This window comes from Gymnogyps californianus, chromosome 5, assembly GCF_018139145.2.
Source record: "Gymnogyps californianus isolate 813 chromosome 5, ASM1813914v2, whole genome shotgun sequence".
In the NCBI taxonomy this organism is placed as follows: Eukaryota; Metazoa; Chordata; class Aves; order Accipitriformes; family Cathartidae; genus Gymnogyps; species Gymnogyps californianus.
The window spans coordinates 27,631,373-27,656,922 of NC_059475.1; the positions used below are offsets into that span (position 1 = coordinate 27,631,373).

At 42.5% G+C, this 25,550-nt stretch overlaps 1 protein-coding gene across 6 annotated transcripts in view; it reads left to right on the top strand.

The window, feature by feature from the left end:
- The window catches only part of AMBRA1 (autophagy and beclin 1 regulator 1), a 139,062-nt gene that overhangs the window by 17,138 nt on the left and 96,374 nt on the right, over positions 1-25,550 (top strand). For all 6 annotated transcript variants that reach the window (XM_050897085.1, XM_050897088.1, XM_050897090.1 and 3 more), the window contains 2 exons: positions 16,451-16,537; positions 23,907-24,089. In XM_050897085.1, coding sequence (XP_050753042.1) covers positions 16,451-16,537; positions 23,907-24,089 — 270 coding nt within the window. The remainder of the gene's footprint in view (positions 1-16,450; positions 16,538-23,906; positions 24,090-25,550) is intronic.

Here is a 25,550-nt window from a genome sequence, read left to right on the forward strand (position 1 = left end):
ATAGGGTTTCTCTACTGGGTTTCAGTTTGACATCCTCTCTGTCAAGTGATTTGTGCTCTTGTCAGAGGAAAGGTCCAGTCTTGCTGTTTCTTGGAAATGGATGCTTTGTGCTGTAGGAAAGCAAAGTTTCCAGATTGGATGCAGATGTAACTGACTGAGGAGGCTGTGTACACAGGAGTGCCTGAGGAAAGGGAATTCTTTCCTTCTTCCTGCAGATAAGCTGATTATACTCAGGCTGGAACAGTGGCTGCCTTTCTTGTTGCTGTAGTTGCATAGCAAATAAGCAGTGGTGGTCATGAAATTATTCATCTGCTTCTAAGTCCTTGCCCCAGTTTTGTTTTTTTTTTTTTTTTACAGCCTGCCATAAAAAGAGTCTGAAGATGGTTACATGGTAACTACTTCTTTCTTGGGCCTGAACTTAACCTGCCTTTAATTTAAATCAGTTATCCTCTAGTCCCCTATTAAAGGGCAGAGAGGTAAGAAGGAGCTGACAAATTTAGCTTTAAAATGGCACTTGAGTAAGTCTTGCATTATCTTTCTTTTGAAATAGCTGTACATGCTCATGTCATCTCCACTGTGTAGCTTGTTCTCTGGGCCGAGTCACTGTAGTGTCAGAAATAACGGGGGCAAATAACCTTTTTGTTGATCAGGCAGTTGGCACATATTTGGACAATGAGGTGTGGTGGGATCTGTAGATATGATCTGTTCTGTGGGAGTTGTATAATTTAAAAATGCCCTGAGGCATATAACTCGGTCCACCCCAGCGTGCAGGAGCGGTACGGGTTGCTGTCTAACAGCTGGAGTCCTGTGACTAAATCTCTGGGTCACTTTGCCTGTCGCCCATGGTGGTTGCTGCTGACTGCTCAGTGGCTGTAGTATCTGTGCAGGGTTAGTTGCCTACCTGGTTGCCTGTGCAAACAGGTGCTTTTTGCTGAGGCATTAATTTGGAGTGTGTAGTTTGATGCATGAGCTTAATTCCAGAGGAATTCCTGTAAGATGAAACCTTTAGTGAAACCCTTCTGGCAGAGGTTGCTGAGAAGCTCATAGGGACTCTTTTGTTTTCCCAGTCTCCTGCTTCTGTTATCAGACCTTTCTGAAGAACAGGCATGGCAGGAGTTTCTGCTTCCCTTCTAACTGAAGTTAAGATAACTGTGGAGTACTGAGGTAAGGAAGTTGGAAGCAGTGAGCAGTCTGGTATTAAAAGCTCATGGCAATTTCCTTGAAGTAAAACTTCATTTCCTTTCCTGTTAAACACATTGAGTGGACTTGGGAGCTTTATGAAATCTTTCCCCTTGAAAGGAACCCTGCATGTGGGATAGCTGTATCCTGCAGGTGTAATGTTCTGCCCTTCTCAAATTAGCTGTTACATTTTTCCTTATAGAGCAGTAACAAGTCAGCAAGCACCCACTTACCTAATTTTTGCATAGAATGAACATCCTCACATCCAGCCTTCTTGTCTCCCAGACCTAGGCTGTGCTTCCACAATGGGAAGTACTGGAACCACTCCTGCACAGCAGAGTCCAAAATGTCTATTAACCTTTGCAGCTGCCAGAAGCGTGCAAAGATGGTGGCTAAGGGTCATGAGATGTAAGCTATGTAATGCTGAAAGTGCTGGGGAAATAGAAGAGGGGAGGGTAAGCCTTCAGGCCTGAGGGTACAAGTCGATAACTGCATACACACTTTCAATCAATGTAATTTTGTGCCTGTGGACCTCAGGTTAGTTCTTGGCGTTGAACATCCATGTATTTGCTTGTAACCTGTCTTATATTCTGTTCTTCTTTGTCTCTCCATTAGATGTCCTCATCGGGCAACTGAGCTCTGTATTCAAAGGCTAGCTGAAAAACTTAAGCTAAAAATTGCATCTGGAAACTGTGTGTATATTCTCATTCCCTGTCCATGGGCAGGATCCATTCCTTGACCTGTGTTGCCTGGTTGAGAAGTAGGTTGCTGGGAAGACATTGCCATAGAGGGTCAATTAAGTTAATAGGTAGTTTAATGAAGGCTGTTCTTTGAATTCTGTTGATGCAGCTGTGTCAGCTGGGTAGGGAGAGAATTCTGCTCTTTCTAATGGTGCTGCGCTAATTATCTTGGGCTAATCACGAAGGCATTAATAAGCATGTAATGAAGCTATTCCTGACTAACAGCTCTGGCACCTCTATTAGGAGGAACTTGTCACTGGGAGCCTCGGCAGTACAGCAGTCCTGTCATATTCAGCTTGGCCTCAAAGCAGCATGGGCGTTGAGCTGTGTGCTTCTTGAAGCTGTGTCAGTGAGGTATGAAATTGGGGAAGGTTTATGGTCTACCTTAAGCAGAAGTTGGTGAGACTGAGCTTCAGCTTTTCTGAGGTTCTCCAGGCTGATCTCATTAATTCAAATGTAAGGTTTTTTCCCCTGTGGATCTATCTTTGCCTCACTTCCAACATCAAAGTGAAAAGAGCCTTAGAAATCCCTGAAGTTGCCATGTGAAATGTGCTGCATAAAATTGGTGACAGAAGCTATTGGCAAGATCTGGATGAAGGAAAGATAACTGAGCAACAGATGATAGCTAGTTTAATTTTTCTGTAACTTCCTGTTAATTAAAAAATGGGTTGAGGAATCATTGTGTTATTACTGTAATCTTAGTGAGGGAAAAGATCCTCTAAGTACTTTAAGCCGTTGTTGCTGCGTGGGCCAATTCAGGTTGATAATGAAAAGTTGAACAGGCAATGAAAGAGGATTCTTCCAGTCAGCTGCTTGTTTGAGAGGAGCTAGTGCCACCTTCTTAAGAAAAAGATATATAGAATCCTAGCAGTGGTCTCCACTGAAATATATTTCAGCTCATCAGTTAATGACAGGTACAGTGCAGTGCTGACTAATAAAACTGATCCAGATCTTCAAATGCCACCTCTTTGGCTATTTTAATATGACACAAGTGATATCTACAGAACTAATGTGTTATTTCACAAAAAAGAAAATCCTCTGGTTTTAAATCTAGTGTTGTTTCTGAGTTCTGGCATGTTACCCCAGGCCACAGTCTTTCTAGAATGGCTGCAAAGAGTAAGTAGTGCCATGTGTGTCCCTGTTGACATATTTCAAACCTTATCCTGTGAAACAATCCCTAGAAAGGGGGAAAAGGAAGATATACAAAGGGAAACTTGTCCTCTACGCATTCAAGATTTAGCTGCTCATAATATACTAAGGGGGCATTTCTGATATTGTTTACCTGTCTATTTTGACTAGAGATTTGAATGAATTACTGCAAATGAAGGATGAGCCCTGTCGTATTGCCAGGCAGGTTTGCGTGAAACCTGTGTTTCATGAGGAAACGCTTATTATCCTTATTCTTCCATTAAGAAGCTTTGTCTGGCAATTATGTTAAACTTCTCTAACCACTCCATTGCACTCATTCCAGAGGTCAAATTCTGTAGGCTGTGGTATGAGTAACTTCTGTGCCTGTGTCTTATGAATGCATGTTTTCACCTTGCCTCATCTATTTAGTTTGGCAGACAAGGTAGACTATTGAAGTTATCTGAAAATCTGAGAAGTCTTTTGACCTGTCCTGGGTGATGGTTTTGCCATGCACACAGGTAGGAAGGAGTGTATGTGAGGTGGGGGAGTTTGTATTGTCTGGGGACACTTGTATAAACTTCTTTATTTTGTTTGTGCATGTATGAAAGTGCAGAGTCCACAGTGCTGTGCAAATAATTGACCTGCCGAAGTTGCACAGCTTACTACAGGCATTGCTTGTTGATGTGTGTTGGTCTGTTGGATGCACTGTGCACAAGTGACACGTGCAGACCAGCTTCCCTGGAACCATGTAACAAGGTCCAGGGTCAAATTTCTGTCTTTCATTTTTTCAGCTCTTGTCTGACGACTGTGGTCCCTCGTGCCCGCATCTTCCTATGCGACGTGAACCCAGTCTTTTTTCCTGAGCTAAGATTATGCTGCACTCAGCCTGGTTGAGAAAGCTATATATAGGATTGTGAATGTGATCCGGGTGTCAGTGCTATACGTTGCAAGTGAGTTTGGCTGTGTTGTTTTTCCCTTAGAAAAGTTTAAATGCTCTACCTGTGGTTTCGCTTGTTAGCCAAATGTGGACCTTTGTGCCCTGCTCTTGTCAGGCATGTAGAGGCCTGACATAACACCAGGTGCAGCAGGGTGGAAGCAGTGGTACTGTTCTCACCTGCCTGGGCAGTTCATATCACGTCTCTCTTCAGTCTTGATGGCCTTTCTGGCAGCACATAGCTCTCCATACTTACAGCAGGTATGAAAAGAAACACCTAGTCTGTTCCCCTTTGAATTTCTGAGAACTTATTTCCATATTGCTTTGCTGCCACAAGGGGGTAATGTTGCTTCTGCTCCTTGCTTTCACCGTCTCCTTGCGGAACCAGAAAGTTTCTGAGTTCTTGTATAAAGAAAACAAGGTAGCTTGAGGACACGCCCCCCAGTCCTAAATCGCAGCTTACCTCCTTAGTTACCATACATTTGCAAGTTCTTCAGTGTTTGGGGAAAGGCGTGAATGGGGATCCAGAGGGGAAATGGCTCTGATACTGAATGCAAGCAAGGGAGGAGCTTATCCTCTTGGCTTTTGTAAGGGTTTGAAAGTGATAGATGTGGATCTGAGGTGAGGCAGGTATTTTGTTTTTCTGATATGCAAATACCCATGAGTTAGAGCTGTAAAGGACCTCGCCAACTTTGGAGAATTCATCTCACTTCTGGCTCATTGCCTGCCAAGCCTGGAGCAGACCTTTCTTTGCAGTCTGCCTTCTCAAAGGTTTTGTTTGCATTTAAATGGTTACTCATCCATCCTCGGAAGACTTCCCTAATATGGGGCTTATTTTCTGGAGGAATGCTTGGCAGATGCTGACTGGAGTCTGGGAGGTCACCTTTTCCACGGGGCTGTGTTTATTTTCTTGTTCACGTATGCCTTGAGCTATTACCTAAATTTTTGGGCTTTTCCATAAGAAGGCTGTGAATATGTTTGGGTTGGTTTTTTTCTGGTGCAAACAGGCATGGCTTACTCATGGCCTCTTCTGGTTCTAAATTGTAGATATGATGTTGACTTGTCATCAAACTGGGACCAGTCTGTGGTTAAAGTAGATTGACAGGGTAGGAACACCCCCATTCCTGCCCAGCATTGGTGAGTGCTGTATGTAAAATGGAAAAGAGTGCAGTCACTTTTACAGCTTGTTCTTGAGTTCGTGCTGGAGCCTGAGCTTCTGATGTGCTGCTCTGGTTTTTGATTTAAATCACCAGGCTGTTCAGGTCTCTGCATATATTGGCTTCTGGTAGCTTTCTCACTGTGTAAAGCACTGAATGAAAAGGTGCATGTCACTCATATCCTAGCCTTAAAAACAAAACAACCAGAACACTTCCTTGTCCCCTGCCCTGGGTACAGAGTTGCCTACTAGGAGACAGTTCTGTGACTGAAATTTACCATCAAAATAAGAGAAGAGGGTAGCGCTACTCCCTTTACTTTTTTTTTTTGGCGAGGGAACTAAAGCAGGAGGGAATTGCCATACCTAAAGCTACAAAATGCGTCTTGTGGTGGAGACAGAACACATACCTAGTGTATTCCATCTTGTTTTGTTTCTTATTTCACAAAACCCGCGTTGTTACTATTTTTTTCCTAATTGCTTACAGCAGGTGTGGCTTGCTTATTCAAGTATTTAATATCTATTGCAGCAGCGATGTGTTGAGTTCACTGCAGAAGGGGGACTTGAGCAGGAGGAGGGCACACCTCTGAGCTGTGGAGAAGAGAGGCAGCAGTACAGTGCTGGCTGCTCAGACTGCAGATCAGTGGGAATGTGGCCTGTGCCAAATCTGAATGGACCTATCCAATATCATTTCTCCCCACCCCTTATGTTCAGGCCTGTTACTTGTGGAAACCTTGCTAGCCTAGAGTCCTGGCATTTGTAGTTTGGGCTCAGCATTTTGTTTAGACTTATGGTGTCTGGACCTTACCTGTGCTATGGAAAGAAGGATTTTCTGGCAAACCTTGTAGCTTCCATGTGTAGTGTGATGGTTTTGGAAAAGTTTATGCTGTGCTGTTTTCAGGCTTGGTAAGAAATAATTCCAAAGATGCTTGTTACAATTCTTGAAAATGATGGTGATAGAGATAAGTAATATCTCAGTAGTTGGTGAGGAACAGTGAAGTAAATAGAAGTTACGAAGGGATTTGCAAGGAGAGACAAGAGCTTCAGGTTTGTGGTTTGGAAGAGGTGCTTGAGGGGAGAAGGCCAAAACGGTGGGGTGGGGGAACGATTTCTGGAAATGTTAGCCTGAACGCATAGGAATGAACGAAGACCTAATTTGTCAGTGCTGAACATAAAGTGAAGTGATAATCTGAAGGTGACATGAACATTTAGGCATGATAATTAGCTGTGTTTATGGGTGAGATGTGCAGGCTGTGGGCAAACTTGGCAAGTATTGTTTGTATGGCCTTTTCTAAAAATGGAAAATACCGATTAGCTTTATCATGAGAATGTAAACACAGCCTGAACTGTAGGAGAGGCTGCCATGATATTTAAATGGTCAGTTGATGTCTATGTGAGCTCGGAGGTTATTGCTGCCACCCTTCCAGCTTTGTGGTTTTTTCCAGACCGAGCCTGCTGTTTCTGTGTGGGCAGGAAAGACTTTGTTTTACTGATGTAGAAGTTTGAGCTCTTGAATGTGCTGCTTGTTGTTACGTAGAAGAACAAGTGAAAGAGGTGCCTGTTTTCTTGCACAGATGTTCCTCCCCCTGCCTTTGCTGGTTTCCTGATTTAAGAATAATGTAAGGTTGCTGGAGCCCTTTTACTTCATTACTGAGAGTTGGTGGGGGGAAAAAATGATGCCTTATGCTTTCCCTCTTGCAGTGACTAATAGAGGTCACTCCCTGCTGCCGAGCTTCCCCCAGTACTTCGGAAAGCTGAGCATGTGCAGTCTTCACCAAACTTGCAAAGGCTTAAGCCTTCTTTTCTTTTTCTTGGCCTGAATTTAAATATACAGCAATGACTGTAGCACACAAAAAGGGATTCTTTTCCCCATGTTACTCTTGCAGCAGCCTGGCTTGCAAATTAAGCAGGTATAGAAATAACTCTGCTTTCTCAAATACCTTCATGGTGTTTCCCCTGTTGAACCGCTGCCCTTCTCCCTCCTCTTTTTTGGTAGTCCAGGCCTAGCAATGAGGAGTTCACCTAAAAAAGAAATAGGCAAACTTTGTTTCTCTGCAATCTCCAGGAAACAGAGACCTGTTTCCCTACAGGCGTGTCTGTCTATGGGATTGTTCTGGGTCTTTGCTTTGTATTCACCTGCTCCAGCATGGCAGCAAGGGAGCTTGTTGAAATTGGATTCCAGTGATGTTTCTTAATGAGGATGGAAGAGGTACATGCTTCCAAACTGGCTTACTTTTTTGCTTCTACTGAGGAGTAATGAGATCTAGAGTTGGGTGGGTTGTTTGGTTTTTAGGGTGTTTGGTGTTTGTTTGTTGTTTGTTTGGTTGGTTGGTTTTTTTGAGGAAGGCCTGTATGAGATGACCATACAACAAAGATCTTAGGTAAACACAGATTGCTTAGAAGTTGAAAGACAACTGACTTCAAACACATAGCTATTTGAGGATACCATAAAACATATCCGTTCTCAGCTTTCCTACAGACAGGGAGGAAGCGTGAATAGGTTCCCTCTCTTGAAAGCTGTCCTTTGTTAGGCTGGCTGTCTCCTGTGCTGTCTGCACATGGCTTCCCTGCAGCCTTCTGATCCAAGTGCTGCAGGGTGGGCAGCATGTCCAGACAAACTCACTTGACCTGCAACAGTTGCTTCTGTTCCCATTTTTTACTTATGTGCATTGAGTTCACGTGCGTGTAGTATTCTGTCTAGGGGATGATGCCCAACTTATGATTAATGGTGGTCTTTGACATGCTTAAACTATCTAGCTGTGATTCCTAGGGCTTGTTGTCTGGCTTCAGATAAGTAATGTTAAAATAATCTCTTTTCTTTTGGTTTTGTTTTCCTTTTGCCAAGAAACAAGTTATGGGCAGGCCCTCAGACCTTCTATTTCAGGCCTGCTTGCTCAACTAAGAGCTCTCTGTAGCTTTCATGAGTGTGGGGAGGAGCTGGAGATGCTGGCAGTATAGTGTGCCTCTTATGCTAATACAAGCCCTTAATCATTAGATGTGCAGTCACTTACATATATTGTGTGCGTGCACTCATTCTTCACGCTCTTTATAAATGCACACAGCACAGTGTGCCTGGGGACAAAGTGCCCTCATCCAATTATTTGCTCCTTATTACAGAATCTGGGCTGGAGAACTTGCAGTACAGCAGCACACATCTACTCTCTGGGCCTGGAGCAAGAGGAGAGAGAGGGACCTGTGGTCTGACTCAGTAATACAACTGTAACCAAAATAGTGATGACTCTAGATTTCTCCACTTGAGCCGTTCTGGTCTGTTGAATAGCTAACATGCATTTTAAACATTTCCCACATACATATTTAACTGATTGTGCCAAATGGCTGTTTGTGTGATGATGTAACTGACCCCCTCCCTTGCTCTTCTTGAGAAAGCACCTGCTGGAACTGAAGGCTGTGAATAAACAGAGTTCATTATCTGCCAGGAAACTGACTCATTTTTCTGCTTGAAATGCATTAGTATCAAATCATTCCCCTGTCTTCCTGAAGTGGGAGGGCTGGGGTAAGTGGCTGAACTGCCCTGCCAGTCATCTGTTGACCTGACTCTCTTCATGACTCCAGCCTGAACAAGAGCATTTTAAAGGAAGTGATTGATGTGTGGTGAGACCTCTGTTTTTGTAGCCTTAGAAGCCTATGGAGATAACAGTACGGCTTCTGCCCCCTCAGGAAAGACACCTCCTCTTCAGTTCCCTATGGAGAAGCAGGAGCCCTATGTAATTATCCCAGAAGCTGACGCAGTTCTGCGTGCGTGGGTAAGCAGAGATTTCTGCTGTCCACACAATCTGTGGTGTTGGGAACTCCCAGAACAAGGAGAATTTGAAGCAGACATTATACATATGAAGGTAGGTAGAAGAGCCCTTAGAAGAGTAAAGTTGTCTGCAGGCTTGAGGGAGTTCAGTGTGTTGGCTATGTTCTGGCCATGCTTTCAAGCCTTTTATCATAACCATGATGACTAGGAACCGATGCCCTCTAGCTGAATTTCTGATATAATCGCACGTTGTTAAGGGTCTAGGTGGAGGAATGCGATGTCTGTCTTCAGCTTGGCTGAGGTGCCTGCCCCATTCTGACCACTGGTATAAAACTGCCACTGTAGAGCAAAATAGCACATGCGGTAGCTTGAGCTGATATATATTTCTTCTCCCCTCCCCACCCCTCAAGTTTTGCCCCTGCAAAATGAAAGTGCAAGATCTTTCATCGTTCTTTTCGTGTTGGAGTTGTTGCCAAACTAATCAATGCTGCCATAGCTGCTCTTGACCCTTTTAATGTCTGTCACGGATGTGTGCTTCCTCTTGCCTGTTGAAATAATGCATTAATCATTCCCTGGGTGCTGTATGATGAGGACCTCTGCATAATGCTCGCTCATCTTTTGTTCTGATGCATGGCCTTTGTCAGCAGGTGAAGTAATAGATTAACAGTGTGACCTTGGGCCCACTTAAAAAAATCTGTCATTTTCCTCAGAGCCATTGACCTTCCCTATGATGAGCTCCACAGGTGCTGTGTAGGTCCTGCAGCGTCAAGTGGTAAATGGAAGTTGAAGTTCCTAGTCCAAGAGCAGAGATGCAGTAATAGCACAATTCATCATGTGGTATTACTTTCTAGTTAAACTGAAGAAGGTAAACTTTAAAGGGTTAACCATGTTCTTCTTGAAACTCTGCTCCCTGCCTTGTGATTAGGAGAACTCAAATCCCAATGCTTGTTTCTGCTGTTTGAACTCTTACCTACAGTTCTTTGTTTTGTGTAACTGTGCTCCTTTTACCTGTACTCTTTCCCAAATGTACTCCTTCCCATCCTGGCTGAAGACCTGATGTGCTGTCTGTTTTCTGACTGAGAAATCCTTACAGCTTGTTTTCTACAGGATTCTTGCCCAGAATCAGTGAAGGGGGAAGAATGTTTTTTGTGATAACTTTTGTCGTATATCAAACCTGCTTCTCTGACAACCCCACACTTCCATCTGGGAAGGATGTCTTCTCTGTCCCTGGTTGCCCTTCAGAGTTAGCACAAGTTCTTTCTCACAAACAGGCCAAAATGTTCTACAAAGGCCACATTTGGAACGTATCTGTGATCATGTATTGCATCTTTGCTGTCACTGCTTTCCCTAAGGAAAGGAAATTTTCTTGCAAAGGGTGTTCGTTATGTGGAATAACTTTAAAAAAAAAAAAAAGGTGATGAAAAGAATGCCTAAAGGGCTTGGATACTCATAAGAAAGGCAGCCACCAACTCTCGTTCCTCACAGAGGATGAGTTGTATGGTAAAGATGTGAACAAGGGGATAGAGGAGCTAACTCAGAGAACTGCAAAAGTGAGTGTTGAGGTTTTCATCAGTAGTGGAGTTCTCAGGGTATTTATCTCTTGTAGATGGTTACAACTGTCTTAAAAGTTTGACTGTTTTGTTTGACTGTTTCTTTTCTTCTAATCATCTGCTTCTGACCTGTCTTAATTCAAGCTTGGTGCCAGGCTAAATATGTCAAACCATAGCCATGTGAAAGCTGAAACAGTCTAGAAATGTTAGTTTAGAGGTATCATGTTAAGGACTTAATTTTAGAAATCATCTTTTCAGGCAATCTTTAGAACTGCATACTGATTGCTTTTTTTATTTTAAGCTTGAATATGAAACTGGTGATAGCAATAGCGTTTTTCTGTTTGACAAGAACTACAACACTTTTATGGAAAATGAAGCTATGGAACAAAATGCTTGATGGTTTCTGCCTACATGATTACGATGTGCTCTTAGAAGGTAGGCAACACAATACAGAGATGTCTGAAATAATTTTTCCCTATTCTTCTGAGAAAAGGGAAGGGGAAAAAAACCAAAGCCAGTGGATTGGGTTGGTTGAGATTTTTGTTTAGAATAGTTTTCTAGTGTTTTATTGAGGCTATAAGTGATCTCCAAGACTGAATTGGGCTTGTTAACAGTTAATAATTGAGCTTAGGATTTGAGGGAGAGTAGCAGTGTTATTGGGCAGCTGGAGAACATTCAGCTGTCTTCATGCTTCGGCTTTCATGTTATCGTTAGGTTAAACATTGCCTTGCTGTAAGAGGAAGATGACTGAAGGGAATCTAGTTTTAAACTGTTGCTATTCTTTACATTCATGTGAGGAACTACAGGAGCACATCTGTAGGGACGAGTGCTCAGGAGAACTGACTGCTGGCTGTAAATCAGAGGGCTGAAAAAGGGATGTAGTATGAACTAGTGTGGTAATTTCACTTCCAAATGGGCAATAGGGAGTATAAAAGCCTTTCCAGGGAAGATACAAAACCAGAAGAGGGAACTCACAGAAGCTGCCAGAGTTGTCAATATACTTCTGCCTCAAAGGATAACTATGAATTGCTCTGTCATAAGCTCCCTTCATAGCTGAAGGCTGGGACTATGGGAGGGGTAGGTGTGCTTGCTGTCCTTAGAGTGCTTCATTTTACTGGTTTACTCTGGTTGTTGGTGTGCAGCAGCAGCTTAGGAGGATGGCGGCTGACTGAACACCCTTTTGATTTTAGAGGAAACTAAGCCTCAGTGCTGTTTGTTAGCGCCTCCCTTATGGATGGGGAGGAAAGCCCTTCCCGCAGTGTCGCTTGCAGTAGCGCTACTCAGTAATGCGCGTGCGGTGACAGCAGATGTAAGATGTGGTGTAGGAATTGCATATCCTTAGAAACTGCTACTGAGAAGTTAAATTTGCTGCATTTAAGTATCTTCTCAAAGCCTGCCGAGATGAATCACTCTGTCCCAAGAGGCTTTGGTGGTGATCCTCGCCCCCGTGGGGAGAGTGTGGGTATAGTCCAATGGCTGACGTGCTGTGAGGAGGTTTCTTAATGACTCTTTCCCCCTCAAGCTGCAGCTTCTGGCATTCAGCTGCCTCATTCCTGAGAAATTTCCCTTTTCTGCTTGTAGTGTCTTGTGTGTGTGCACGCTCTCTTTCTCTCTCTCTTGTCTAAAGCTGTCCTGTAACTTGGACCTTGCTTCCTTACCCCCTCGCTAGTGATTGCTGCTGTTTGCAGACCCAAGGTAAGAGAGTGAGTGTTGAGCGGCAGTTCCATAGCTACTGATGTCTCACAGAAAACGAGTCTGCTGAGATCTCAGTGCTGCTGAACAGAGGCAATTTATATCTTCTTGTAGTAGTTTTAATAAAAAAATAAACCAACAAAAAACTACAGTCCCCCTCCTCCTGTTTTAGCAAGCTGGGCCAGAAGCATCTCTCGGGGTGAGCAGAGTTAATCTTCATCATTGCGGCATTGACTGACAATCTGGAGGATGATAATGTGTGATATTTTTTTTTTTTTTTTTTTCCTGGTGAGCGGGGGAGGAGAGTGGAAATTGCAGTTTCTCTGCTAATTGTACTTTAGATGTCATTTGTGACAACTTCATATTGTCTAGACAGAGATAGTGGAGCAATTGTTTCCACAGAGCCTAGTGTTAGCCTGTTATATATATGGGTAGCAAAAATGGGGGGTGTGGGAGAGGAAGAGGGTGCTATAAGCTCCAGAAAGGATTCAGGAGTCAAGCATGATCTACTGAAATGTTTCAAAAGGAGATGCAAGCAATATGCATTTCTGTTCTCTCTTTGCATGCTTCTCTGTTGGAAACTTACATGTTTAGTGGCTAGCAGTTCCCTTTAACAGAGCTGCTTCTATTCATCCATGGATTATGTTTATCCTCCTTAACAGAATTGCTCCCAACCTCAGCATTTACCGTGGTAGGATTTTGGGCTACCTTACACTTTGAACTTACTGAAAACAAATGGTCTGTGTCTCTTCTGGGACTTTGGGTGGCAAAAGCTATGAATATGGCACCTAAGACTTGATAGAGTGCAGCATGACTTACTTCAAAAACATTTATCTGCGCCTTTCTGGGGGACAGTACGTTACACTGGTAGTGTCACAGATGGGACACTTTATTGATGGTTATAGCAGTGTATCTATTATTGAACCCATTTGTCAGTACCAGATGCATTTGGATCTGTAACTTGGGCCTCAAGGGCTCAGTCTAGAATGAGTTAGTTAAATAATAGATTTTATTTGTGTTTAGTACTCTGGTTTCAGTACAGATACTGTTATTCTCTGGAGCATTAAGCACGGAGATGGTCCGTCTGGATCTCATGAGACTGCATATTGCCTTGTTTTGTTTTTTTGTCTACTATATGTATTTATATCCACCTGTTCATTGCTCTGTGATCTGAGAGGGCACAGTTGTAGGACAATTAAGAACTACCAATCAGGCTTAAAATCAGCTATAGCTTTTAGCAGTTACTGTTAACTGAATTATCTTTGTCCATCTGATCTGAATGTGGCCCTAGTAAGTGGCTTGTGTGCCTCAGTGTGAGAGGGTACAGGGGCTGAGTTCGGCCTTGGCAGGCTTGAAAGGCTCTGCTGGAAAGGCCATATGAGCTGAGACTGTTCAACTTGGACAGTGCAGCCCAGCGCAGTGTCCTGGGGAGTGTGTTTAATGGAGTGCGTTTGTCATCCTGCTCTCCACAACCCCGTAACTACTGGTCTTCCTAGGGAGCCGTCCTGGTGAAGGAGGTGCTCCTAAAGCAGCAGCAGCTCCCGTTGCTTCATGGGGTGCAGTTGCAGGTTTTTCAGGTAAAATGACAGGGCCATGAACCCTATAGGAAGTTTGTTTGCCTGGGTACCTGGCCATCCTGTGGCTCAGGCAACTGAAGTAACACATATCAGTTCTCATCTGAGGTGCCAGGTACCTGGTAGAGCAAGGCTCGTCAAGTATTTATTTCAAGGATCAGATGGGATGTGGTGAGAACTGTAGATTCCTCGAAGGGCTATTCCCAAGTCAAGCAGAGGGACTCCTGGCAGACCCACACCAAGTTATTACGATGTGCCCTGCTCCTGCTTCCACACCCTTCTGGTGTCCTCTGGTTGGTAGACTTTTTGATTTCCTTCAGCGCAGCTGCTGGCTGCTTTCTGAAGGTGGTCCCTCTAAGTCAATGCTCTTAGGCAATTGCCAGCCTTTCCAACAGTGAGAAGAGAAATATGACTGGAGAATACCTGGAGACTCCTTTGTAACAGAGCCTGCTGGGCCATGCAGCACGTACTGGTCATCTTCCCTTGCGGCTCTGATTTTGCTGTGTCACTTAGTGAATAGACCCTGAAAGGCTGGGAAAGAGGGTGGCATGTGTAGTGTATAGGCGCCAAGACTTTTGACAGGGATGATGAGTTTGATGATTATTTGTGTGTGTGCACGTTATCAGAACACTGTAGGCATTGCAGGGAAATGGCATCAAACAAGCCACTTGTGTTGTGTGTAGGTTGCTCACATCTGTAAGGAGGCAGCTGCTGTTTCTAGGGTTGTGGCCCTGCCAGGATCTGTGTGCTGTGGGAGCTCTTTCTCCCCAATTAAGTCCAGTGATTAGGCAGGATGGTGCAGTAGGGTGGCAGCCTCAGCACATCCAGGCTGCTTGCAAACTGCTCTTTTTAGAGTGCTCTGCATAAGCAGCTCCGAAGAGCAGACTTCTAAAAAGCATATTGGCATTGCAGTGGCAGTAACCCAGTCTCTGAACTCTGAGGAAGTGGTTTAGAAAGGGGTTAGCTGACTGAATAGGTAGAATATCCCTTCTGCTAATTTTAATCTGTCTACCTTTCCCCCCAGAACGAGTAAAAGCAGTTTATATATGATGCAGGTGATATGAGGTATACCTCATAGGTATAGGACTTCAGGTATGCATCATAAAGCTGTTGCACCGTTTGTTCTGATTAGCTGCTTTTGCATATATTGACTTACATATTTGGAGCAGGAGAGAGGGTTTGGTAAGGCGGGATTGAAGTATGATAACTTTCTGCGGAGCCAAGGGATTCCTAATATCTAGCAGTGTTGAAGGTTAGAGCTTTTGACTCAATAACCTGGGGAATTAATTAATCTCAAAGTTTAAGAGATTTAATAACTGTTCTTGAATAAGACAAATGGTTGCCAAGCAACTTCATGCCAGAGCGGACAGGATTTCTTGCCTTCTGTAGAGTCCCAGTGCTTTGCAGAAAGTACTGAGTCTCTCGAGCTGACACATGCCTTTCCAAGTAACTGGTGCGATTTCTTGCTGTTTTCTGTATTCTAGATTTATAATGTAAAATTGAAGTAATTTTTTTTTTTTTTAATTGCTGGAAGGCAGTGAAAAGTTGTCTTGAGATCCTGATGGGGGGGCTGCTGCTGGAAAAAACATGGGCCATTTGCATTTCTACTGTCTGTCTGGCTAGAAATGCGAAGTTGGGCGTGGATTATATCTGGTCCTTCTTCCTGCTGCCTGTGTTGACGCTTGCTGTCCTGCATTGCAAATGCTAACTGTGAATTAGGAGTGTGGGGCTAAGACTGATAGGTTCAAATCTTTCTCGCCAGTTGTGTGGGGGGGTGAACAGAACAGATGTGGTGTTGGACCTGTTTGGCTTTCAAGCCACAACAGTTTTCATTAAGTTACAAAGACTGGAAAACAAAACTTAGCAGGAGTTCCGAGGCAAAAAGACTTGAAAAGGAACTCAGCAGCCTTATGAACTTTGGCAGTTGATTTTTCCACTTTCCACACCCGCCCCAAATCATCTCTCTTGTGTTAATCTAATGGCTGCAACAGGCTTGAATGAGTCAGTCTTGAAACAATGTCATCCTCTGCTTTATGACAAGAAGCTAGATAGAGGTGCACGTAGAAGCCAGGGTGGAGGACATGTTCCTGCTATATACTGCCTTCCTGACTCAGACTCTCTTCTCACGTATTCAAGCTGTCTGGCTGCATTTGCATACATTTACTTTTTGAGTGAATATTTGGTGTCTCTCCCTGTGGCTGATTTAGATACAGAGGAAACAAACGTTGGTTTTTGTAGCTGAAAACCTCTCCTCCTGAGCCTTGAGACTAAGATTGAATAGCTTACTGTGAATAAACACCAGCAGAGCCCTTAAAGTCCACATGTCGAGGTGTGTTCTTTGTCCCGTGCTCCTTGGCCCATTCCCTGTGTAGCCACCTTTGAGTAGGTAAGAATTTGACAGATGGCCAATGCAGCGTTAGTGTTTATGGACCTGACAAATTGGGATGGCTTGTCTCCAAAGGAGAAGTAGCATCTGCATCTTTCTCTTGAAACTTGGAAGTGGGTTTGGGTCGACTCTTCTTTCTTACTTGAGGTGTTCTTTCTCCTGTGCAGTGAGAATATTACGCTTTGAATAGCTATGTGGTGAAAACACTTATGCCATCAGTGAGTGGTTCAGTATGTTGCAGAATTCTCTGCACTGATGATGGAAATAGTCTTAAGAGGTTTCAGAAAGTAGGGCATCAATAGGGGGGATGTTCCTGAATGGTCTTTGACTTAGGTATTTGTTTTTCCTTTCTAGGAGGTTGCTGGAGTCTTCCCTCATTTCATTATCTCGCTACGATGGAGCAGGGTCCCGGGAACATCCAATCTACCCAGATCCAGCCAGGTAAGAGCTAAATGCAATCTAAAGGCATTTAAGTTTCATAGGCAAAAGCATGACTTCGGTATAACTCACTGAATCCTTTGGGAATGGTTCTAATATTGGGCCCATCTCCTCCTCAATGACTTGCCATGGGGGCAGGGTGCAAACCAAATGAGAAGATGCTTTTAAGTCTGGGAGAGAATGAGGAAAAGAGGAAGAAATTGCTGTTGAAGTAAGCACATAAGGATTCTTGAAATCATTTGGGATGGAGAACACTAGGTGGCAAGCAGGTCCAACAGTAAATGAGATGATATCAATAAATTCAAAATCTCTTTTGAATAAATTGAAGAAAAAAATAGTCTGTTCAGGAGTAAGGGAGAATGCAGTAAAGGCAGTTAGGAGCTGGTGTGAGCAGACAGCGTGCTTGGAAGAATAGAATGTCTCCATAAATGTATCCGTATGAGAGAGAGAGAATAACCAGGATGTTATGTATACTTAACTAAGAACAAAATACTGACAGTTATTTCTGAAGAGTCATGAATCATTGACATTAGACATAGAAACACCTGTAGTGCTGCTTAATCTCCAGAAGAAGTGGGAGTGTTTCAGAGGACTAGAAAAAGCAAACATGGCAGAGTTATAAAAAATGGAAAGGAGTGATCTTTGCAGTTTCTACTTGGTGTATTAGGAAAGCAACAGATGGGATAATGTGACCCACAGACTCTGTCAAAAGAAATGATAGAATAGTGAACAGCAAGCAGCTTTGGGAGCTTTCGAAGAATAAATTGTGACAAATAAGCTTTCTTTAGATGGATTTAACAAAGCTATGAATGAGGAAAATTCAGTAAATGTAAAATATATCTGATTTAGCCTCTTAGGGAACCTCTGGCATAGCTATCTGAATTGAAGGCTACTAGGATTTATCATAAAGGAGAGTACAGGAATACCAGTGTATGAAAATTAAATATCTAAGTTGCTGAAGGAGGTTTGTTGGTTTGTTTTTTCAATCTCGTTCTTTTTTACATCATTAACAACAAAATCTACATTTTTTATACAGATGATGTTCTATGTATAAGTTCTGAAATAAAAGGCTATGTTGCAAACGGGCCAGACAGTATAATTATGCTGGTAAATAACTCCTTGCTAACTATCTCTGTAGGTAAAGCCTTGTAGAAGTGAAATCTTATATTAGGCTTTTTTTCCATTTATTGTGAAGAAAGTTGCTTTATAAAGATAATTCAAAGGCTTAGCAATGATATAAATAAAACTGTTTGTAGTGAGGTGAAAGTAAGGTGGAGTGTGCTACCTATATGTAAGGTCATTGGGAAACCAACCTAGGTAGCTGCAGAAGGTCTTGGCAGCTGCATGTCAGAATGATGCTGATAAATGTAAAAGCTTTCTAAATGGCAATTGATTAAATGACAGGTAAAAGGGATTGATTTACCTGGAAAGATGAAAATGATATTTTACAAATGTTAATTAAAAGGTATTACTACATTCAGGTCAATTTATGAATGCCAAGAGCTGCTAAATGGCTGGAAGTGCACCATTCCTTATTTCTGGAATGCGTAATCCAAAGCAGGCAGATTTATTGAGCAGAGATTGTAAGAACTGATTCTGGCTCTCTGGGAGCTGCCTTTTAAAAAAGAAAAGGAGGAGGGCCTGCCTAGGTTACTGAATCCTTTTTTCTTCCTTCTGTCAGATCTCTGCTATGGTGAAGCTCAATAAAATGTATGAAAAGGGATCAATGCCTGAGACATTTCCTAGCATAAGGAGCATTGTAAAAAATATTTTTCTACTTGAAGCCATTTTTGAACTGATATGATGCTCTTCATGTGACAGTTCAATTGTTTTTACGTTGTGGTAGAAGCTATAGTAGCTTGAGTTTATAAGGAGCTTTGGAAGAAAAGTCCAGTGTTGAAACTTCTTCTAAGATGGTTAATTTGTTCTAGTAAGCGTCACTGTCCTTTTCAGAGGATGAGATTCATAGATGCATAATCAGCACAAGCTAGAAGTTTGAGTGGGGTAAGATTAGAGTCTTCCTCCATAAACCTTACTGGTATGCTAGGCTAAAGGGTGTTTTTAACTGTCCCTTTAACTTGTTAGAAATTGGGGATGTGATTAAAAGGAGTGTTATTGCATTTTAAGTTTTTTTTTTTGTAGCATCATAAGTTGTAACAAAGTTATGGCTTTCCCAAGTTCTTAAATAAAAAAGTGGAAAAAAGGTGAAATAAACGTATGTCTATATATGTCTGTGTGTGTATGTGTGTTTAAATATATATTAAAAATACGTATACCTCCTTAAGACCAAGCTGTCTCCAGTGGAGCCTTTTTTTTATTTTTTAAACTGCATGATCTGAAGAATTTATTTTTGAGAGCGTGTGTGTGTGTGAGTTTAGTTTCTGCATCTACTGTCTGTAATGGTGCTCTATTTGAATACCCTAGGTCAGGAGTGAGGCAGGGAGAACATTTTTTGAAATTCCCTCAGATTTAGAATGAATATTCTGATGTGGACTGCAGCAGTCTTTCTCAGTGGCCTTGCTGAACTTCCCTAAGGTCAGCTTGGCTGTTCTGTCATTCTCCACAGTTTCCATATGTACTGAGCTCAAAAACAATCTGCAGAGGAATCAAATAAAGCTGTCAAAGAACACCTATATTAATTTTTTTTTTTTTAAATAGAAATACTCAGAAAGATGCTCCCAGACTGTATATCTAAAGCATCACAAAAGTATGTGGTCGGTAGGTCTCTAGAAAAAATATCTAAGCTGCTAGAAAGTTACTGGGAAAGAGACCTTCAGGCCAAATGTTGCCTTTGAGTTGGAGGCTTAAGTGGAATGGAAGCAACCAAAAGTTGGTGTCCGCTACCAGCATTGCCTTCAGCTCAAGAATTGGTGGTATGTATGCCACCGTAGATATCACCAAGGAAATTAATGACACCAGTCAGGTAACCCCTTTAAAACATGTCTGCTGGCTGAGAGACATTTAGATGTGTGAGCTGTAATAATGTCAGTGAACATCAAGGCAGGGTTGATGAGTGGTGTCACTACTTCTGAAATGTTAGGAAACTTGGGGGTCTGCACAGCAGCATAGTGCTCTTGGATGCAGATATACCAGTTCTTGTGACTGTCTTAGGGAAACGGGTCTAGACGTTCTCCAGTTGATGTTCTTGTGATTTTTTTTTTTTTTTAAATTTACTTTCTTAGAAGATACTAAAATGGGGGAGGGTGAAGAGAAGCAGCCTTTGTGTAAAAAAATTTTCATGTTGTCCATAAGTACAGACAGCTGGTTTGAATATCTGGCTGTAGCTGAGGACACTGTGCTGTGTAGTAGCTTGCTCTTTAGTACTCATGGTGCCATTTAGAGTAAGATACCTGAACTTGACTAATGCTAGCAAAACATTTCCTTCCCTCAGTTCCACTTCTCACTGGCCAGCCAGTAGCACTGGGTGCCTAGAGAACGCGCTGCTTCTTGATGACATGGTTGTTGGATGAGACAGAAGCTGTTTGGTTCTGGTTTTTGGACTGCAGCATTTCTCCCACTCAATATCTTGTTCTGTGGTGGTCATGTGGCAGCATAGCCTCTCCTCCTCTGAACCATCTGCTCCAGTAAATGGGGTCCAGTCACCTCAGAGACTAGGTTAATTTAGCTCCTGTGGTGTTATCAAATACAGCCTACTGTCCTGTGGACGCAAACTTGGTTTAAGAATTACTGGATAACCTCTATCTGTGTTTTGCCGCTGCCGTATTAGAAGCACAGGGAAGAAATAAACGTACTAGGCAGCCTGCTGTGACTCGTGTGTGTTTAGCCAGCTGGTAGACTAACTTTGGTCAGGGACTGATTTACAGTTGTGTTCAATAGCTGAATGAACTGAAGAGTGATGTTCAATGTTAATTGGTGTTTCTTACGCTGCTTTGCAGCCTTCTCCTCCCTCCAGGACAGCTAAATCTCTTATGCTGGCTCTCAGCTCTGGTTCTGATTTATGTCATAACTGTATTCCAAAGACAGATACAGCTTGACAATTTCCGCGCCCCGCCCCCCCCCCCCCCCCCCCCCCCCCCCCCCCCCCCCCCCCCCCCCCGCATGGACTCGTCTGCAAAGATTCATTCTTTAGCCTATGGATTTTAATATGTTTTTCCCCTGCCCTTCTGTATTTTATCCCTCGCACCTTTCTCTCTGTCTATCAGACTTAAGCTTCTTGTCTTCTCTTTGGAAATCTTTTTCACAGTCTATCCAGTCTACATACCATGTGCTGTCAGGAAGCTGAATCTGGCATCTCATCATCCATTATGGCCAGTCTTTATTGCCTACTCTTTCTTGTTCTTCTAATGAACATCATTGTGTTTTTTTTCTTGTGATGTGCTGCATAATTTGAGAAGACTGAATGTCTGCAAAACTCATTCTTCACATTCTTCTGTAAAACTCTCCCTTGGTGTGATAGTAGCAAAGAAAAAAGTATCAGTGGTTACACTGCTGGACTGCTGAGACCACTGTTCATGTTTTCCAGTGTTGCCTTGTTTCCATGTTCCTTTCTTTCTCTATGTGCACATATTATGCCGTAGACTTATTTTTAGGCATACACAGAGGCTTTGACTTATGGAAAAGGCCAAAGAAGAGAACAGCTCCTCATTTATGAGTGCACTGCTGTAATGCCTTGCTTTTTTATACTTGGCCTATTAAGTCTTCAGGGGAGTAGAGAGAAGTGCTGTGTTTGTACAGCAAAGCCTTCTACGTTATATAAGCATGAACAGCTTTAATTCATCAAACAGTGCATAAAAGATCCGGGAGGAATCCAAAGCAAACTGAGTGTGTGGTTTCCCTTACCCTTTTGCTGCTTATTCACTAAGTTTTCAGACCCCTGAGCCTGTAGTCTCTCCTAAACTTGCCTCTTTACCAAGATGGCAGCCTAGTAGGGTACAGGGAGTTTACCTTGGGGAAGACGCTCTCTCTTTGTGTCTACATGACTTCTAATTCCTTCTTTCTTGCCACCTTCTCTTTTGCTTATATGCCCTGAATGTATGGCGGAATGGGAGATTGAGTGCCCTTGATGGGTGTCTGCAGCCAAAACAACATTAATACAATCTAACCCTTGAAGAATTAGTACATTTTTTTTTCGTGCTGCTCCAGGAAGCAGTCTCTAGAAATACTATTAAATGTAGTTTTCCACTGAAATATGACCTTAGGGATAGTAGCAGAGCACTTATCAGACCTGGTCTGACTGTTTGCTGCTCATGCTGTTGTGGATGTGAAACTTATCCATATGTAAGCAAAATCTTATTCCCAGTACATTTCCATAGAATCAGCACAGCTCTGGAAGGGAGTAAAAATAAAAAGTCTTCTAACAGTCATATTATCAGAGATGATTATGGAGTTGCATTTTTGTCCCTGGTTGTAGTGTAACGCAGTGAAACTGTGTGGTATTGGTCACTGAAGTTAAACGTATCCTTAAGAGTCTTCATGGCTGACGGTGAGGTCCACTGTAAAACAAATTTAGCTTGAAACTGTTCTGAAGATGGGTAGCATTCTGTCCTGATTTTGGCTGGGATAGAGTTAATTTTCTTCCTAGTAGCTGGTACAGTGCTGTGTTTTGGATTTAGTGTGAGAATGATGTTGATAACACTGTGATGTTTTAGTTGTTGCTAAGTAGTGCTTATCCGAAGCCAAGGATTGTTCAGTTTCCCATGCTCTGCCAGCAAGCAGGTGTGCAAGGGGCTGGGAGGGAGCATGGCCAGGGCAGCTGACCTGAACTAGCCAAAGGGGTATTCCGTACCGTAGAATGTCATGCCCAGTATAAAACTGGGGGGAGTTGGCTGGGAGGGGCGGATCACTGCTTGGGCATCGGTCAGCGGGTGGTGAGCAACTGCATTGTGCATCACTTGTCTTTTCTTGGGTTTTATTTCTCTGGGGTTTTTTTTGTTATATTCTTTTTTATTACAATTATTGTTATATTTTATTATTCTTAGTAGTGTATTTTATTTTACTTTAGTTATTAAACTGTTCTTATCTCAACCCATGTGTTTTACTTTTTTTTTTTTCCCCGATCCTCCTCCCCATCGCACTGGGAGAGGGGAGGAATGAGCGGCTGCGTGGTGCTTTGTTGCTGGCTGGGGTTAAACCACAACACACTCCTATAAGGCAGACAGGCCACCTCTCTTTGTGATTGCAAATTAGTATATTTTCATCTCTAGACTATCACCTGGACTTCACTGTTCATTTGAGATATTTTTTGTTTTATTTTTCTTTGTTTGAAACTGTTCACGCTTTCATTTGTAGACTAAAAATTAGGACTGCTCTCTCCATTATTGGTCTCTTGCCTGTGGTGCCTTTGCAGGAAATGAAATTATATTTTCATCACACTGGGAAGTACCAGTCTGGTAACTTCAGTTGAATAAAAAAGAACAAAATCAAACACATGTATGGAATGGGGGGTGGAGGGGGTGGGAAGCTAGAAGTTAAAGGAATAGACATCTTAACGTTTAATTACTTGAGGGGGGTTGTTGTCATCTCCCCTCCTACCCACCAAATTAGAGTTCAAGCCTAATCCAAAGAAGGCTAAAGAAATGATTATTCAAGTATCTGAGGTGTCTGGACTTTAATACTGCGTAACTGTGTCACAGAAAGCATATGCTAGGAGCTGTGGATATATGCAGGGTAGGAAGAGAATGTGTTTTTTACCTGTCTAGCATCAAGGAAGGAGGTAACACAGGCATGTGATAGCTGATGCAAACAAAGGCCAAGTTATGCATGAGAGAGAATTAAGAGTTAATTGCAGAGGAAGGTTTTCCTTTCAGGTGGGATGCAAGGCTTTTAATGCTCCTCTTAACATACATCTAGTGGATCAGATGAAATTGCCACTATATGAAAACTCTACCATTTGGATTGCAGAGTAGTTAAACCTTTTTTTTTTTTTTTTCCTCCTGCTTGATACTTTATGGTGCTCCGTAAGTACCCTCAAAACAACAGCACCTTCCTTCAATGTTTATTTGAACACTGCTGCTGTTTGGCATTGCAGGCAGAGTTCACATTGGGGGTGGTCCTGATTCTTATCAGGGATGCTTGCTGGGGTTAGTTGTGTGAACTGGTAATAAATGAAACACTGAGCTCCAAAGAGTCCTGAGAAGCAGACTTCTCTGTGCTGTGGATAAGCTTTTTGTCCATAGGTACTGTGTAGTGCTTCTGTTTGCACAACAAGGGAATCATGTGGAAGTGTAGCGTATAAAGGGAAAATTACTTCTTCTTGCTTGCTTTATTTACTCTGTCTTACGGATAAAATGCAAACAGCCAATTTTGTGATATGCTGTTACTGTCCTGACACTTGGAGCTCAAAAGGAAAAATAGGACTGACTGTCATTCAGTACTTGTGTAACGAGTGTCTGTATATCTCTCTCTTGCTCAGGTTGTCTCCTGCTGCATATTATGCTCAGAGGATGATCCAGTATCTTTCCCGGAGGGACAGTATTCGACAACGCTCTATGCGATACCAACAAAACCGTCTCCGCTCTTCCTCCTCCTCTTCTTCCACTTCAGAGAACTCAAGCCCATCTGTAGAGGGAAATGATCTGGAATTTGAAGATTTTGAGTAAGTGTGCATGCTGCCTTGCCCTCTTGCTTGAGTCTATTGTCAGCACAAGACTGTTTTGTGGCTTCCTACTCTTTACCAATCAAAGACATCTCAGGCTTCCTGTAGGAACAGGTTAAGTCATTCAATCAATAATTAGAGCAGTGATTGCTACAAATGGGTCTTATCATTTCTGTTATGAAGATTAAGGATGCTTTAGGCTACCTTCAACACATCAGGCTATCTCAACCAAATTTAAAAGACTGGTTAAATAAAGAAAAGGAGAATCTTCTCCCATGGAACAGATGGGGAGCCAAGAGTTTATTAGAGCCTTCAAATCTTGAGACAGAACAGGAACCACTAAGAGGCTTTGCATGACTTAGTTCTTTGATCTGAGGCTGTAGGAGACAGCCAAACATGTTCTGTTACTTTTACGTGTTCTATCTGTAGAACTTTGTCAAAATAGCTGAAGTTCCTGGGATTGTTTTTTTGGAGACTTGGTGATTGTGCATCTGTGTTAAGTTAAGGCTTAGTTTCCTCTAAGGAGAGCAAATGGCCGCTTGTGTCAAAGTGAGGAATGACTCTGCATCCAAACCTTAGAAGAGCACTCCTGTAAGCCACTGTATTTCCTTCTGAGTGGTTCTCCTGACAAACTTTTAAAGTCTGCTCTCCAGCATCTGCTTTTGGACTTCTAGTGATACCCAGTGTAATCCCAGCAAACAAATTTATTGCAAACCCTTTCCAATAAATGGAAGTATAGTAATAGATTGTTTAGATGACCTGGAGACCAAAAGCTCAGGAATTTAGATTAAAATCCATTTTAGCAGAAAAGAGAATATGACCTTTCTAGTCTGTCTTCAGTAATTCCCTTTTAAATATGGGATTTTCCCGGGGTACTTCAAGTATTTCAATGAATTTTTTCCCCCTTTGTGTATATTGTGGTTAAAACATAGGATGATTCTGAGCATGGTCATAGTAGTCGTCTGCAGTGGTAGTTTAGTAGGGAGCTGTGTTTGATGGGAGCTGTGAACTCCTCAAAAATCTGGGCTTTTGTGTTGCTGCTGCCAGTAGAGGATGCTGTCAACTTTGCTACTATCATAACTTTCATGTTCACTTGCTGCAGTGGCACATACTTGAGATCGCATATTGTTAAAGCTCCATGTCCTTTGTGTCAGGGTGAAGTCCCTTTATGAAGGACACTGGTAATACTAGCTATTCCCAGAAAAGCAAGGTATTAATCCCTTTCTGACTTTAAGTGGTGGTAGACTTTTTTCCTTAGAATGTTGTTCTGTGAAGCTGTCATTTCATGCTCCAGCAATTAAATATTCAGAAGTACAGGGTGAGTGAATGTCTTCCCCTGTCATTGTGGCCTTGTTTGTGTAAGATGTAAATGAGGGGAAATAATGCAGAAGAGTCACTGTCTAGTAGCTTTTCCCAAGCAGCTTTTTGGTCTGGAAGAGCGGAAATATGGTGGCTGCTGGG